The 15,397-nt window shown below is 32.6% G+C and overlaps 3 protein-coding genes across 3 annotated transcripts; 1 reads left to right on the forward strand and 2 right to left on the reverse strand.

Annotated features, from left to right (window-relative positions):
* The first annotated feature begins 1,784 nt into the window (after nt 1–1,784).
* Nucleotides 1,785–4,474, forward strand: LOC125871198 (uncharacterized). The gene is made up of 3 exons (XM_049551799.1): nt 1,785–2,601; nt 2,915–3,460; nt 4,310–4,474. Exons 1-3 carry the CDS (start codon nt 1,810–1,812, stop codon nt 4,406–4,408), a joined length of 1,437 nt encoding a protein of 478 aa, XP_049407756.1. The 5' UTR covers nt 1,785–1,809; the 3' UTR covers nt 4,409–4,474.
* Nucleotides 4,475–5,014: 540 nt separating this feature from the next.
* Nucleotides 5,015–10,257, reverse strand: LOC125871268 (histidine kinase CKI1). Its single transcript, XM_049551865.1, has 6 exons — nt 10,231–10,257; nt 10,038–10,118; nt 9,583–9,949; nt 6,898–7,490; nt 5,310–6,335; nt 5,015–5,230 (listed from the first exon to the last, which is right to left on the reverse strand). The coding sequence occupies exons 1-6, from the start codon at nt 10,255–10,257 to the stop codon at nt 5,015–5,017; spliced, it is 2,310 nt and encodes a 769-aa protein (XP_049407822.1).
* Nucleotides 10,258–11,604: 1,347 nt separating this feature from the next.
* Nucleotides 11,605–15,203, reverse strand: LOC125871784 (uncharacterized). Its single transcript, XM_049552452.1, has 3 exons — nt 15,060–15,203; nt 12,859–12,896; nt 11,605–11,898 (listed from the first exon to the last, which is right to left on the reverse strand). Exons 1-3 carry the CDS (start codon nt 15,130–15,132, stop codon nt 11,785–11,787), a joined length of 225 nt encoding a protein of 74 aa, XP_049408409.1. The 5' UTR covers nt 15,133–15,203; the 3' UTR covers nt 11,605–11,784.
* Between the last annotated feature and the right edge of the window lie 194 nt (nt 15,204–15,397).

Below are 15,397 nucleotides of genomic sequence, written 5' to 3' on the forward strand. Positions count from 1 at the left end.
TAGCTATTATATATGGTTGTAAAATATTGACTATTCAACTTTCATCGAACTATATATACTAATCATCTATATTAAAAAAATTCAAAAATAACCATATTTCAATTCCTGCAATCGAAAAATAATGATTGTTTTAAAGTTTTAACAATATAGTAAAAGAAAATGGATGATAAATGGTATTTTAATCTAAAGATTATCGTGATATAAAAAAAGATGTGATGCTCGTAAATTAGTTGTGTTTGTTGAGGAAAATTCATATGATATATTTGTTATAATTGCCATATATTTCAAGCTACAATCAAGAAATTGAAAATTTCATGTTACAATCAAGAAATTCTAAAATATCATGAAATTTTTAATTTTGACCCGGCCCACAATTGATGACCTTTAAAGTAAATAAATTTAATGGAAAAATATAATATTAGTTAGCAATTATATTGCTTCTAGACCAAGAGAAAATTATAGTTGAAAATGAAACGAAATCTTGCATATCATCGTACATCACAAGTCATAATCTAATTACTACAAGTAAGTTGTTTTTTCCTTGAATTATATATAATATTGCTCCTAGACCAAAATAATATTATATTTGAAAATGAAATAAAATCTTGAATATTAATCTAGATCACTAGTCATAATCCAATTACTATTAGTTAATTGTTTTTCTTTGAATCATAATATTGTCCTGATACGTTTTCGTCTGATCATTTTCATATTATTATATAAGAAATTTATTTTTCTATATATATGCGTGCATTCTACCTTTTTCAGATCTTATTATGTAGAATTTTGCTGAATATATTATTCTTGTAGTTTTTATAGAAAAGAAACAAAATTTAGTGACATATAGTTTATGTTGATAAACAATAAAAACTCGTTGCTAATCCTATTTAATGACGGATCCAACACCGATTTTCATAGCTAATTTCTTCTTACCTACTTTCTCCGTTCATTTTTACTTGTCATTGTTTAACTTGACACACTCATTAAGAAATCAATTATTGATATAGGTATTTTACCACACTATTCCTACTAATTACACCCTCTATCCATTTTTAGTTGTCATGTTGTACTTTTCAAAAGTCAATTTGACTAATTTTCAAAGTTAAATTAGATTACATTGATTTGATATTTTAAACAAAAATTTAGATATTGAAAAGCTATATGAAAAGTACTATAAATTACAATTTTTACATATCAATATGATGATAAAATACATCGTAAAACGTTAGTCAAAATTCTTATCATTTGACTCTAAAAAAGGAAATCATGATAACTAAAAATTAAATGGACGGAAGGAGTAATGTTTAGTATATTGAGTCTTGAAAAATGATATGGAAAGTAGTATTTAATGCTACGAGTAAAATATGAAAAAAAATTGTATTTTCTTAATATGTCAAAAATGACAAGTAAAAATAAAAATCTATTTTAGGAATAAGTGTCAAGTAAAAGTTAATGGAGAGGGTGATTATTACCTACTATATATAATATATGATTAAATTATTTTATATACCTCTAAAATGAAAATTACTTGTCAAAATTTTCTTTCCTTACAATTTGGTACCTACTTTTTTAGAATATGTCAATAGACTAAAAATATTAAATGGCTTTCTTTTTAGATGATTTCATACTAAATATCATAAGATTACTTGAATAATAATACCCAAGTAGTCAATCTAGTCAACACACAAATTTGAAGAAGCAACCTCTACAACAATTAATAAAATACTTTATATATACCTCTAGCAGCCTTTAATAAAATAAAAAATCTAGCACACAAAAAAGTTCTCATTTTTCTTCAAGAAAAAAAAAATGTTACTTCCTTCATTTGATTCATTGAGAGAGAAGTTTGCTTCAATATTTGACAAGTATTTTGTGGCTAATCTTTGCAAAGTTATCCTATTTTCTGGTGTTATTCTTTACTTAGCCTCAATTTTTCTTTTTATAGATCCAAATTGTCCAACTTCACCTTATGAATATTCACCAATTTCATCAAATGACACAAATCTTAGTCATTTAATTTTTGGTCTACTTGGATCTGAAAAAGCATGGCATTATAGAAAAAGTTACATTGAAACATGGTGGAAACCAAAATTAACAAGAGGTTACTTGTTTCTTGATGTGTCACCTAATCCAAATTTGTTACCATGGTCAAAAAATTCACCCCCTTATAGAGTTTCAACAAATATAACAAAATTAGTACAAGAAACTCACCACATTGCACCAATTATGGCTAGAATGGTACATGGTATCAAGGAATTAATTGATCAAGAACATGAAGGTGTTAGATGGGTGATTATGGGAGACGACGATTCGATATTTTTCTTGGAAAATCTAGTTGATGTTCTTGGAAAATATGATCATAACAAGTATTACTATTTTGGAGGTCAAAGTGAGTACATTTTATCTAATTTTTGGTACTCTTTTAATCAAGGTTTTGGTGGTGCTGGAATTATTATGAGTTTTCCATTGGCAAAAGCATTGGCTCAAGATATGGAGAGTTGTTTAAGGAGATATCCACATTTAAGATCTGCTGATCTTATTACTATGACTTGTATAGTGGATCTTGGAGGTAGCTTTATTCCTCTCAAAGGTCTTCATCAGGTACGTTGTTTGGATTTTCCAAAAATATTATCATATTCCTGTTAGGTTGACTAAGTAATATATATCTCTTGTTTTGTATATCTTTTCCCCTTTTTTTATTGTTAGGTGAATATGTGGGATTTTTGTCTTTATTGGTCGAATTCTTTGAAAATATCAATGGATGTGAGTCTGGTTCTTCAGAAATGAACTACTTTGAAAAACTTGAAAGAAACATTTATTACTAGTGTACTTCTTTTTTATTGATAGAAAGAAACATTTATTACTATTGTACTTCTTTTTTATGATTAGTTTTACTTTGAATTTTCTCTTGCAGATCGATTTGCACGGTGATATTTCAGGATTTTTATCGTCGCATCCAAAAGAGCCATTAATATCTCTTCACCATTTTGATGCTGTATCACCAATTTTCCCTTCAATGGATCGTATACAATCAACAAAGCACCTTATGAAAGCAGCAAAATTTGATAATTCTCGTATATTACAACAAACAATATGTCACCATAGGCTTAGCAATTGGACATTTTCAGTATCATGGGGATATTCAGTTCATATTTATGAGAAAATTATGCCAAGAAGTCATTTAATTAAACCCATTGAAACATTTGACACTTGGAGTGGTAGACCTAAAAATCCTCCATTCTACATGTTTAATACGAGGTCACGTGTAAAAGATTCTTGTGAAACTCCTCATATTTTTTACTTGAAATCTATTGGGGGAGCGCAGAATAAAAATGAAATTATGGCCACGTATTCACGGTCGGTGGAGCGGAAGTTGCAGGGTTGTCCGATCGACGGCAACCATTCGGCGAATTATGTCAACAAGATTCAAGTCTACTCTCCTAGAAAAAAACGCGCAGAGGTAAATTTTATATACACTTACATATCGAGTAACACTATTTTCATGTAGAGTCATTGTCACCATAAAGACACAAAAATATTATTTTATCATGTTAGATATAGAGAAAACAAAAAAAAAATTAATAAATACGTGACGTATTTCAGGATGAGTGGAAAAATTAGAATCATAAAAATTTAAGAAGTGGCAAGAACCCTTCATTCTTAACTAGATTTATTTTTCCATTCCAAAAGCTAGGGAGTGCTTTAATTTATTTTGAGAGAAGAGCTATCAAAATGCAAATTTAAATTAATCGGGACCATCGAGGATGGGGTTAGGCAAAAAAAAACAGAAGAAGACAAAATTAGAGATTCTTTATTCTCTTTAATTATATTCTCAAGTTGACTTAGTTACACAATAATTTATTTATAATCAACTAATTAAATGTTTTGAGATTTGCTGCAATAGAAAAATTCATTGGAGTTATTGTTAGGTAAAATTCTAATTCAAAATTTATGGAGTTATACATTAATTTCAAATTAACTTATAAAGATAAGTGAAATTCTCAGTCAAATATTTATAGTTATTACACTTAATTATGATTTGCATATTTATTTTTGAGTATATTTTCAAATTAACTTATAAAAATAAGTGAATTTTCAGTCAAATATTTATAGTTATTACACTTAATTATGATTTGCATATTTATTTTTGAGTATATTTTCAAATCCACTTAAAAAAAAAGTGGATTAGTCAAATATTTATAGTTATTACACTTTATAATAATTTGTATATTTGTTTGAGTATATATAGTTGTTAAAATAAATATTAATTTTTTTCTTACCTATTTTTTATTTTATTTTATTTTTTCAGATGGGTCGATGTGAGTGTTGTGATATTATTCACACAACTGGTTCAAACAAGGCACAAGTCAAATTGAGGGAATGCTTTACCAATGAGAAAATTGCTTAGTTAACTATAATATTATGCAAATTCTAGCCAAAAAGAAATATAGAAAAGATTTTTATATCTTTAGTTATATTTCGATATTCAGAACTTACTGGTTCGATTAGTTTATACTTTATTAATTGGTTGAAGATATAATTTACGATATTCCATCTTATCTCATGAACCAAACGACTATGGTCTATCTGTATAACTAAAAAAAGGATAAGACATAGAAACACACCTATACTATCGTGACACTGGTAATTACACATCTAAATTATGCAAGAATCCTATCACCCTCACAAATTAACAATGATGGCATATTCAGTGAAATCTCACAAATGAGGTTTAGGAGAATAGAGCGTATTCAGACGTTACCCTACCTCGTAGAGATAAAGATACTATTTTCGATAGACCCTGGGCATACCTGCTAACAAAACAAGTTAAAACATATCATGTGCATAAAATGATCCATTAAAGGCCATAGTTGGTGCTCAAACTTTAGAAATGAAAATTGTACCAACTCAAGTATATTAACCGCGGTTAAGTGATAAAATACACATGTCATGCATCAGTTGATTTGATATATCGAAAAAGTTTTTACTTCATGTCTCACATAACAAACATTTTTTAAACCTTTGTATGTTCTATAAAATCTATGGCTTTCAAAATCTCTTCACCTTTGCTTTCTTTAGGTAAGTAATAATCCATTCCAGCTTGGAAAATCTTATCTGTCTCTTCCTTTTCTGTATGTGCTGTGAAAGCTATTATAGGTATTCGAATTCCATATCGCGCCTCTTCTTTCCTAATACATTTCGTTGCTTCAAATCCATCCATCTCGGGCATCTGTCACAAAACAAACAACGATGTAATTAAGTTATATATACTGACAATGTAATACTATCGATGTAGTTAACATGTTTACCTCACAATCCATTAGAATATAATCAAATGGTGGTGAAGGAGTGGATGATCCTACATCGCGTTGTTGTTCACTAAGGCCTTTGCACACTTCATCTAGAGCTTCTTGACCATTTTTACATGTGTAAGTGGTTGCACCAAGCTTAGAAACCGCGGTTTTGCAAATCATAAGTAACATCCTATCATCCTCAACCACCAAAATTTTCTTTCCTGTTAAAGGTAACTTCTTACAAGAACGTCCGTTAACATCAACAGAAACATCTTGTACTAATGTATGTTGTTGAGTCTTGATTCTTGAAGTTGTTTCGTCCTTTGTTTCTCGTGTAAATTTGAGGACACGAAATAAACGAGAACCATGTAGTGGTTTTGTTATGACTATGTCTGTTGAAGGTAGCTTATCCTCATCTACACCTGGTTTATCAATCCAAACAACACGAAGAGACACATTCTTAGGGAAGTCCTTTCGTAACTCAGCCATAGCACGACTCATTTCTCGAGTTAGTCCATCACTTGTGTCAATTATGATCAAGATGAATCTTAGTCCTCTGCCTCTCCTCTGAAATGATGAGATATCGATATCTGTTCCATCAAGAGCACTGAGGGGAATTTCCTTTGATTTACACGAGGACGAGGAGGAGTTGGTTATCTTGCCTTTCACCTTCTTGAGAGTTTGAGGAAACTGCTCGTGTCGATTTACAACATGTACCTTTAAGCCAAGTACATTCATCATGAATCTACGAAGAACTCGACTTCTTTCTTCCTCCTTAATGAAAAGGATGACATTGGATTTTTGATGACTAGTGATACTGTTATCACTTGCTACTGAATGATAATAAGAGTCATTAGATATATAATCTCCTCCTAATTGAGACTCTAAATCTTCTTCTTTTGCACAATTAACACTAATTGCTTGATGTTCTTGAAGTTGAGGTTGATCACTTGCTATGAGGAAAATGTTGAATCTGAAGCAAGTGCCCTTTTCACCAATTTGCTTGTCGACGATACCTATTTCACCTCCCATTAAACGAACCTGAAAAATGAACGTAAATATGGAAGTAACATGAGATTTGAAGTATGAAATTCATTAAATGCGCTATGAAGCAAATCTTGAAATGTTTCTATAATGATATGATCAGATTGTCTGTTGGAGAAATATTAGTACCAAATATAGACTGCAATAGCACTGATAAAAACAAGAAACCTGACGTCGTTTATTAAAGACTACTAGCTAGAGTCCTGAGTTGCTCGGACTTTCCAAAAATGTTGATGCACCTGTGTCAAATACTCAAAAAACTCACTACTTATGGAGGATCCGACATGCACCTAGTGAGATTTTTGAAGAGTCGGAAAAACATAGAGCTAGAAGACTATGCTGAAATAAATGTACAATGCAAAATATGTAATGAACTGTTAAGATATTTGCAGAAGTTTTACAGAATCTATAAAACTTGTCAGTTCCAGTTCTAGACTAAGACGCAGCACGCACATCTGTGTGTGTGTGTGAAATTGGCATGTCTAGAAAAAGCAGAACATACTGACTCTAAATTTTGAATTTGCTATTGTACGAAGTATATGGTAAAAGATACACGTACCAACGACTGAGTAATGCCAAGGCCTAAGCCAGTGCCTGCTTGTGATCCATGAACAGAAGTTGTTTGATCATTCACTTGAACATAATTCTCAAAAACTGACTTCTGTTTCTCTTTCGGAATTCCTTTCCCTGTATCATCTACCTCGAATATGAACTCCACACAGTTAGGATCTTGCTGAACTCTATTCAGTACTCGCACTTCTGCAGAAGATTCATCGTTCTGTAAACGTAAACATGGCATACAACCAATACTAGAATTACTTGTATTCGGAGCAAGATTGGAACTTTCCTCAAAACCAGGTTTTCGAGCCCAAGCACGAAGAGTAATGTGTCCTTCTGATGTAAATTTATCTGCATTTTGCAACAGGTTATTCAAGATCCTTTGCAATTCTATCCTGTCTCCTTTAACACGAGAGAATCTTGCGATAGAACCATCACATGGATCTAGTAACACATCGACATTCTTCATTGCTCCATTTGGGTAGTAGATGTTGACAACATGTTCTAGTAACACTTCCATGTTGAATTCTTCATCTTTAAGCTGCTTCTTCCCTTCTTCAATCTTGTTTTCGTCAAGAATCGAATTCAATATGTCTGAAGGAAAAAGATCATAACTTTGAAGCTACATTGCAGGTAATCGCGCAATAAAATAAGACAGATGACCTGCTATAAACATAATATGTTAAAATACTTTGCTACTATAAACGTTTTCTTTAGATTGTCAGAGTATACAAGTTAAATCCGACTTAGCTAATATAAAACATTAACCTAAAAGATCATTCTTGCAAGATTCCATATGATCCAAATACTTTACTACTATAAACACTTCTCTTAGATTGTCAGAGTATATAAGTTAAATCCGACAGAGCTAACAAAACACTAACCTAAAAGATCATTCTTTCAAGATTCCATATGATCCAAATACTTTACTATACTATAAACGCTTTTCTTAGATTGTTAGAGAATACAAGTTAAATCCGGCTAAGCTAACAAAACACTAACCTAAAAGATCATTCTTTCAAGATTCCATATGATCCAAATACTTTACTATACTATAAACGCTTTTCTTAGATTGTCAGAGAATACAAGTGAAATCCGACTAAGCTAACAAAACACTAACCTAAAAGATCATTCTTTCAAGATTCCATATGATCCAAATACTTTACTATACTATAAACGCTTTTCTTAGATTGTCAGAGTACACAAGTTAAATCCGACTAAACTAACAAAACACTAACCTAAAAGATCGTTCTGGCAAGACTCCATATGATCCAAATACTTTACTATACTATAAACGCTTCAGATTATATAAGTTAAATCCGACTGAGCTAACAAAACACTAACCTAAAAGATCATTCTAGCAAGACTCCATATGATCCAAATACTTTACTATACTATAAATGCTTCAGAGTACATAAGTTATATCCGACTGAGCTAACAAAACACTAACCTAAAAGATCGTTCTAGCAAGACTCCATATGATCCAAATACTTTACTATACTATAAACGCTTCAGAGTACATAAGTTAAATCCGACTGAGCTAACAAAACACTAACCTAAAAGATCGTTCTAGCAAGACTCCATATGATCCAAATACTTTACTATACTATAAACGCTTCAGAGTACATAAGTTAAATCCGACTGAGCTAACAAAACACTAACCTAAAAGATCGTTCTTGCAAGACTCCATATGATCCAAATACTTCACCAATTCAGATTGAGGTGAAGCCTGAACGCGACACATCCAAATCAATCCACTTATTCCAGCAAGAGAAGCTCTAACATCATGATTTGCGCGAGCAGACGCAGTACTTTTATTCATACTCTTCCTCTCAGCTTGTTGAGTTGCTTCCATTTGCTTTATAAGTGCAGAACACAAATACATTTCTCTTCTTGCTGCTCTTATTGTTAGTATAACAAAAGTAACTATGGATATAGCCAAAACAACTATCATTAAGATAATTAACATAAATCCAAATTTAATGTTCTTATGATAATCGCGTTGTAGAACATCCTGTACATTATACACCTGAAAAATTCAATCATACGAAGAATTAACCTAAATAGTCGTTCAAGACTGTTTAAACTAAAAATAGTCGATAGATGTGAGATAGTACCTTAATCTCCCCTTCAATTATTTTGACCTTATGGACCCAAAAAGGTATCAATACAGCAGGTANTTTACTATACTATAAACGCTTTTCTTAGATTGTCAGAGTATACAAGTTAAATCCGACTAAGCTAACAAAACACTAACCTAAAAGATCATTCTTGCAAGATTCCATATGATCCAAATACTTTACTACTATAGTCTATAAACGTTTCTTAGATTGTCAGAGTATATAAGTTCAGTTAAATCTGACTGAGCTAACAAAACACTAACCTAAAAGATCATTCTACCAAGATTCCATGTGATCCAAATACTTTACTATAAACACTTCAGAGTATATAAGTTAAATCCGACTAAGCTAACAAAACACTAACCTAAAAGATCGTTCTAGCAAGACTCCATATGATCCAAATACTATACTATAAACACTTCAGAGTATATAAGTTAAATCCGACTGAGCAAACAAAACACTAACCTAACAGATCGTTCTAGCAAGACTCCATATGATCTAAATACTATACTATAAACGCTTCAGAGTATATAAGTTAAATCCGACTGAGCTAAAAAAACACTAACCTAAAAGATCGTTCTTGCAAGACTCCATATGATCCAAATACTTCACCAATTCAGATTGAGGTGAAGCCTGAACGCGACACATCCAAATCAATCCACTTATTCCAGCAAGAGAAGCTCTAACATCATGATTTGCGCGAGCAGACGCAGTACTTTTATTCATACTCTTCCTCTCAGCTTGTTGAGTTGCTTCCATTTGCTTTATAAGTGCAGAACACAAATACATTTCTCTTCTTGCTGCTCTTATTGTTAGTATAACAAAAGTAACTATGGATATAGCCAAAACAACTATCATTAAGATAATTAACATAAATCCAAATTTAATGTTCTTATGATAATCGCGTTGTAGAACATCCTGTACATTATACACCTGAAAAATTCAATCATACGAAGAATTAACCTAAATAGTCGTTCAAGACTGTTTAAACTAAAAATAGTCGATAGATGTGAGACAGTACCTTAATCTCCCCTTCAATTATTTTGACCTTATGGACCCAAAAAGGTATCAATACAGCAGGTACCAATACTATTATGAGTAACTACACGTGACAAAATATTCAAAAAAAATAAAAATAAGTTAGCTAAATATTCTTATTATTTTTGGTTTAATATGAAATTGACTAATAAATATTTTAGCACTAGAAAACTCACCAAAACCAAGCAGAAACCAACAGGCATTGGCACTTTAAATAAGCTTAGATTCATGGCTGAAAAAAAAACTAACATAGATCAATATTTTTAATTTTAAAATAGTTTGGTGCACGAAACATCTACATGATCACGGGAGGGGTACTATCCATAGACAGTCTAACCTGATGCAAGATTTTACGACTCGAACGTGTGAGCTATTGGAAGAACTTCAAAGGAATGGTGAGGAGGAGAAGATAAAAGAAGAATTTTTTTTCTTCAACTAAAAAAGCAAAAACTTAGCTCTTATTAAGACAAAGTATATATATAAGGATATTACTAGTTTTTAAAAAAGGAAAGAAATATATTACTATTACGAAAAGAATAGTAAACAGACATGCATATATTTTCTTTCCATTTGTCTTAAAATTTAATATTTTACTTTTTAAAATCAGAAGTAGGGAAAACAACCATCATGGTCGTATATGTTTAAAACTAGGTTAGAAATAATCCTTTGAATTATGCATCGAACATTTTTAGTCCTTTAAATTTGTCAATTATAATTTTCATGATGTATACACGATTTTGATATAGAATTCATATTTGTTTCAACTCAATATATATATATATATATATATATATATATATATATATATATTTTNAATATTTTTAATTTTAAAATAGTTTGGTGCACGAAACATCTACATGATCACGGGAGGGGTACTATCCATAGACAGTCTAACCTGATGCAAGATTTTACGACTCGAACGTGTGAGCTATTGGAAGAACTTCAAAGGAATGGTGAGGAGGAGAAGATAAAAGAAGAATTTTTTTTCTTCAACTAAAAAAGCAAAAACTTAGCTCTTATTAAGACAAAGTATATATATAAGGATATTACTAGTTTTTAATAAAGGAAAGAAATATATTACTATTACGAAAAGAATAGTAAACAGACATATGCATATATTTTCTTTCCATTTGTCTTAAAATTTAATATTTTTCTTTTTAAAATCAGAAGTAGGGAAAACAACCATCATGGTCGTATATGTTTAAAACAAGGTTAGAAATAATCCTTTGAATTATGCATCGAACATTTTGTCCTTTAAATTTGTCAATTATAATTTCCATGATGTATACACGATTTTGATATAGAACTCATATTTGTTTCAACTCAATATATTATTGTTTTTGCACGGACTTTATTATATCATGAATGAAATAATGATTAAATGAATAAGTTTCTCAAATAATGCTAAAGGATTATTAATTCACTCATGACACATCTTCGAACTCTTGGATATTGTTCTTGAATTTCGACTTTTACAAGTGAAACTCTCTAACACTTCTTTTTTGTTTAACCATCCGGTCTCGGAAATCCACTAGCTCGACTAATCAAGATTCACAACGGGTAAGGCTCCACCATTAAATGGAGGTAAAAGCAAAGAGAAAACTTGGTTTGAACCGGAAAATTACAGAACGAAAAACAAATCGGAAGAACACGAAGCATTCTTCTGATAATGATGATATTGTTCTATACTCATGAGACAAAAAGAGTTTAGTCAGCACTAAAAGAAATCCTCAGTATGACTTTCCACAGTGTATCAAGCTTCCAGCTCCCAAAAAGAGACCAAAAATGGCAGCACTTCCCAGAGTAGTTTGTCCAATGTATCGAATTTTCATTAAGCCGGGAACCTGCAAAATATTCAGAAAGTTCATGCCGTCATGGGCTAATAGTATGGCAGGAAAACTTGAATAACTATATCAAAAGTTCGACAAACTTGAGCCAATTTAAGAAGACTATAATAAGGGAACCACAGCATGAAACTTCGACAATCAACAGATTTCACTTGCATCTCAATCGCGAAAGGAGGAAAAAATCATTAGACATCTTGACACAAAGGTAAAGAAACAAAAAGATCAAAGCAGAATCCTTATTTATAACCTACTTAATCCAGAAACTGATAGTAGTAAAGGCACAAACCAGAAATCGATTAGAATGAAAAAGAAAAGAAAGAGCTACTGCTCTCGAAAGTACGATCCTCAACACCCTCATCAATGCTTGTCCGTTACTTGATGTCTGAGTTGTCCAGGAAAACACAGGTAGCTTTTTGAAGTTCATTTGTTGTTTTAGTTTTCACTCGACAAAAAACAAACATGCAATTTTTTTCTGGAAATGAGAGAATTGTTGATCTAGATTCTAGTCCTCACGCAAACATGTCATGAAGTGGCTAACATAAACCACAATCTGGATACCTTGGGAAACAAAGTGTTGAGACCCCTACATGATATCGTTGATAGATTAAAATATGTTTCTATTGTTTAAAAACATTAAGTTGAGGATACCCGAAGCTTGCACTGCAACCTGGCTAACCGTCAACCATAAACTGCAGTATTATTCCACATGTATATAGCTTTGAAGGCACTTCAATGAAATCAATGATTAAAGACCAAGGCTAAACCTAGATTATTTACTTGCACTACTTCTTTTGATAAGGACATTTATTTGTAGTACTCAAACCAAGAAGAGGAGAATTGACATAAAATCTAGCCAGTAAATTTAAATAATACTAAAAAAGAAAGGAGAAGAGTTGAAGCTAGATTGCATTCACGGTTATTAAATTAATAGGTGGTAGAAAAGGATGAAGAACTTACCTTGTATCTAACAGCCTCATATGTCCCATAAACAGCACCTACAAATGAACATTACGAATCAAATGCAGTTCAAATTACTGAATCTTCTTTCAGTAATGTCTGATTGAGACATTGCCATAAAAGTAATAATACTTCATTTTGACATCTTCGAGGATGAAAACTTTTGACATCATTCTAAGGCCCTGGTAAAGGTCAGCACACTCAACTGGTGAAAGTGAAAGTATGAATTCAGTTATAAAGAACCTCCCACAGAAAGGCATCACAAAGCCAAAATGGAAAATCTTCTCCACGTGCCTTAGTGACAAGTATTCTTACTTCTAACAAATTGAACCTGCCCAAACGTTTTCTATTTTCCAACTCAGTATATGAGAGATATCTTCGGTAAACATCTTACCTTATAAAGAACATATATCTTGAATAAATGGCAAAGTCCCGGTCAGTAGCCAATGGAGCAAGAGGTAAGAAACTCTAAAAGGAAATTTTAAAATATACTTAAACAACCTCGATTGATCCTTCATTCGAAAAATAGAAGTGAGGGATATACTTCCTTCACCATATTTAACTATAATTCCTCCTTCTACACCAACTACACAACCCAAATTTTTTTACTATTATTTGGGCTTCTCTTTTTTAGTCCACCAAACTACACAAAGTGTGTTTGGTCTCTACGTCTCTTTTCTTCCTTCCTAATGTGGTAAGGTAATTAGAATTGCCAGTTGTAACACATCTATAATCCAGTTCATAAAAGGTTTCTTGTCTTTTATCTACCTTATCAAAAAACAAAGTTGCTCGCCTTTATATTACCTTTTCAACAAGAAAAGGTTGCTCGTTCTTTATTATCATCTTAAAAGAAAATTTGCATGCCTTTTATCTGCTGATGCCAATTAAGAAAAATTAGATGTTTCTTTTTTATAATATAATAAAATTACTAAGCAAAGGCCCCAAGAGCTCTGATCTAGTGGTAAGGGAGTAGCACGCAAGTGTCGGTTAGGCACACGTCATGAATTCAAACTCCTCCACAGAAAAAAGCCTAGTATCTAAGTAGAAAAGGGTAGAGGAACGGGCCCATTCTCTAGTCCAACCCATTCCATTCCACTAATGGAAACTAATAGCTAATGTTTCTGTACTCTAGCTCCGTCACCCTTCATTAACTATGGATACGATCTTTCCAGTGTGAAGGCCCTACCCTAAGGTTTATTAAATAAGAGTTCCCTTCTGCCATTTCCTATCAGTATCATTGATAAACCCACAAAATCACCATCTAATTGATGTAATGCCATCAATCAATTCCCAAATAGTCCATCCATTATGCCTCAATCCCAAATTAGTCAGGGTCTTAAATGGAAATCTACTATTTCAATTCCACTTTACTCGGACCCATTTAGATCATTGACCATATCATGACTATTTCTAGTCCTCCTTTCAACATACATCACTTTCCTCTTCTATCACACTTGAAATCAACTATACAAAGCTCAAATAAGTAGAGTTAGCAATAACTATCAAACAAGTTCGTAAAATCTAGAACACAATTGAGCAATGACATCAACTACTCCTCAGTCCCAAACAGGCTGGTGTTGGCTATATTTTTTTGATGACAAGGGAAACCCGCTGCCGCTACTCTTTGGATGCGCACACCGCTCCTATGCAATAGCTCGCAAACCACATAGGGGAGGTAACCCGCACTAGGCAATCCCGGTGTGATGAGCTCGACCCAGAAGGCAAACCCCTTGCTTTCGCTAGCAAGGGGTTTCGAACTTGAGACCTCCAACATGGAAGTCCCAAGCCCAAACCACTGGGCCACCCCAAAGGGCGGCTGGTGTTGGCTATATGAACCTTCATTGACTTATTACTCAAACAAACAAGCTCATAAAATCTAGAACACAATTGAGCAATGTCATCAACTACTCCTCAGTCCCAAACAGGCCGGTGTTGGCTATATGAACCCTCATTGATTATATTACTCGATCAAACAAGCTCATAAAATCTAGAACACAATTGATATATGACATCAACAACTATTCCTCAGTCCCAAGCAAGTCGGGGTCTGCTATATGAATCCTCAACGACTATATTACTCCATCTAAATAGTCATTTCTCAAGCCAATTACAGCAACAGTATCGATTAAGGGCAAAAAAAATAAGCAAAAATGAGAAAAATGGTTAGTAGAGTTTAAGAAGAAAAGTTGGAAGGAATTTACCAACAGCGCCACCAATTGCACCACCGACGGCCACCCCCGCCGTCACACGCGCCAAGCAGCTATCTCTCGCCATTTCTCGCTCTCTCTCTCCTCTTTCTCTCTCTTCAATGGGGGGATTTGAGTTCGTTGTTCAGTGAAAAAGAGTGACAAATGGTTTATATAGTTTCCCTTTGAGGGCCTGTAGAGAAAGTGACGCAACAAATCCCTCCCTCATGTTCTAGGTAAGTTCACAAGAGTCCCTCAAATATATTTTCAAACACTCGCACCCCTCATTTTCAACCCTAACGGCTCGTTTGATTGGAAACAAGTTTTCCAAAATTAGTTATCTCACCACATTA

Source organism: Solanum stenotomum, chromosome 7, assembly GCF_019186545.1.
Source record: "Solanum stenotomum isolate F172 chromosome 7, ASM1918654v1, whole genome shotgun sequence".
In the NCBI taxonomy this organism is placed as follows: Eukaryota; Viridiplantae; Streptophyta; class Magnoliopsida; order Solanales; family Solanaceae; genus Solanum; species Solanum stenotomum.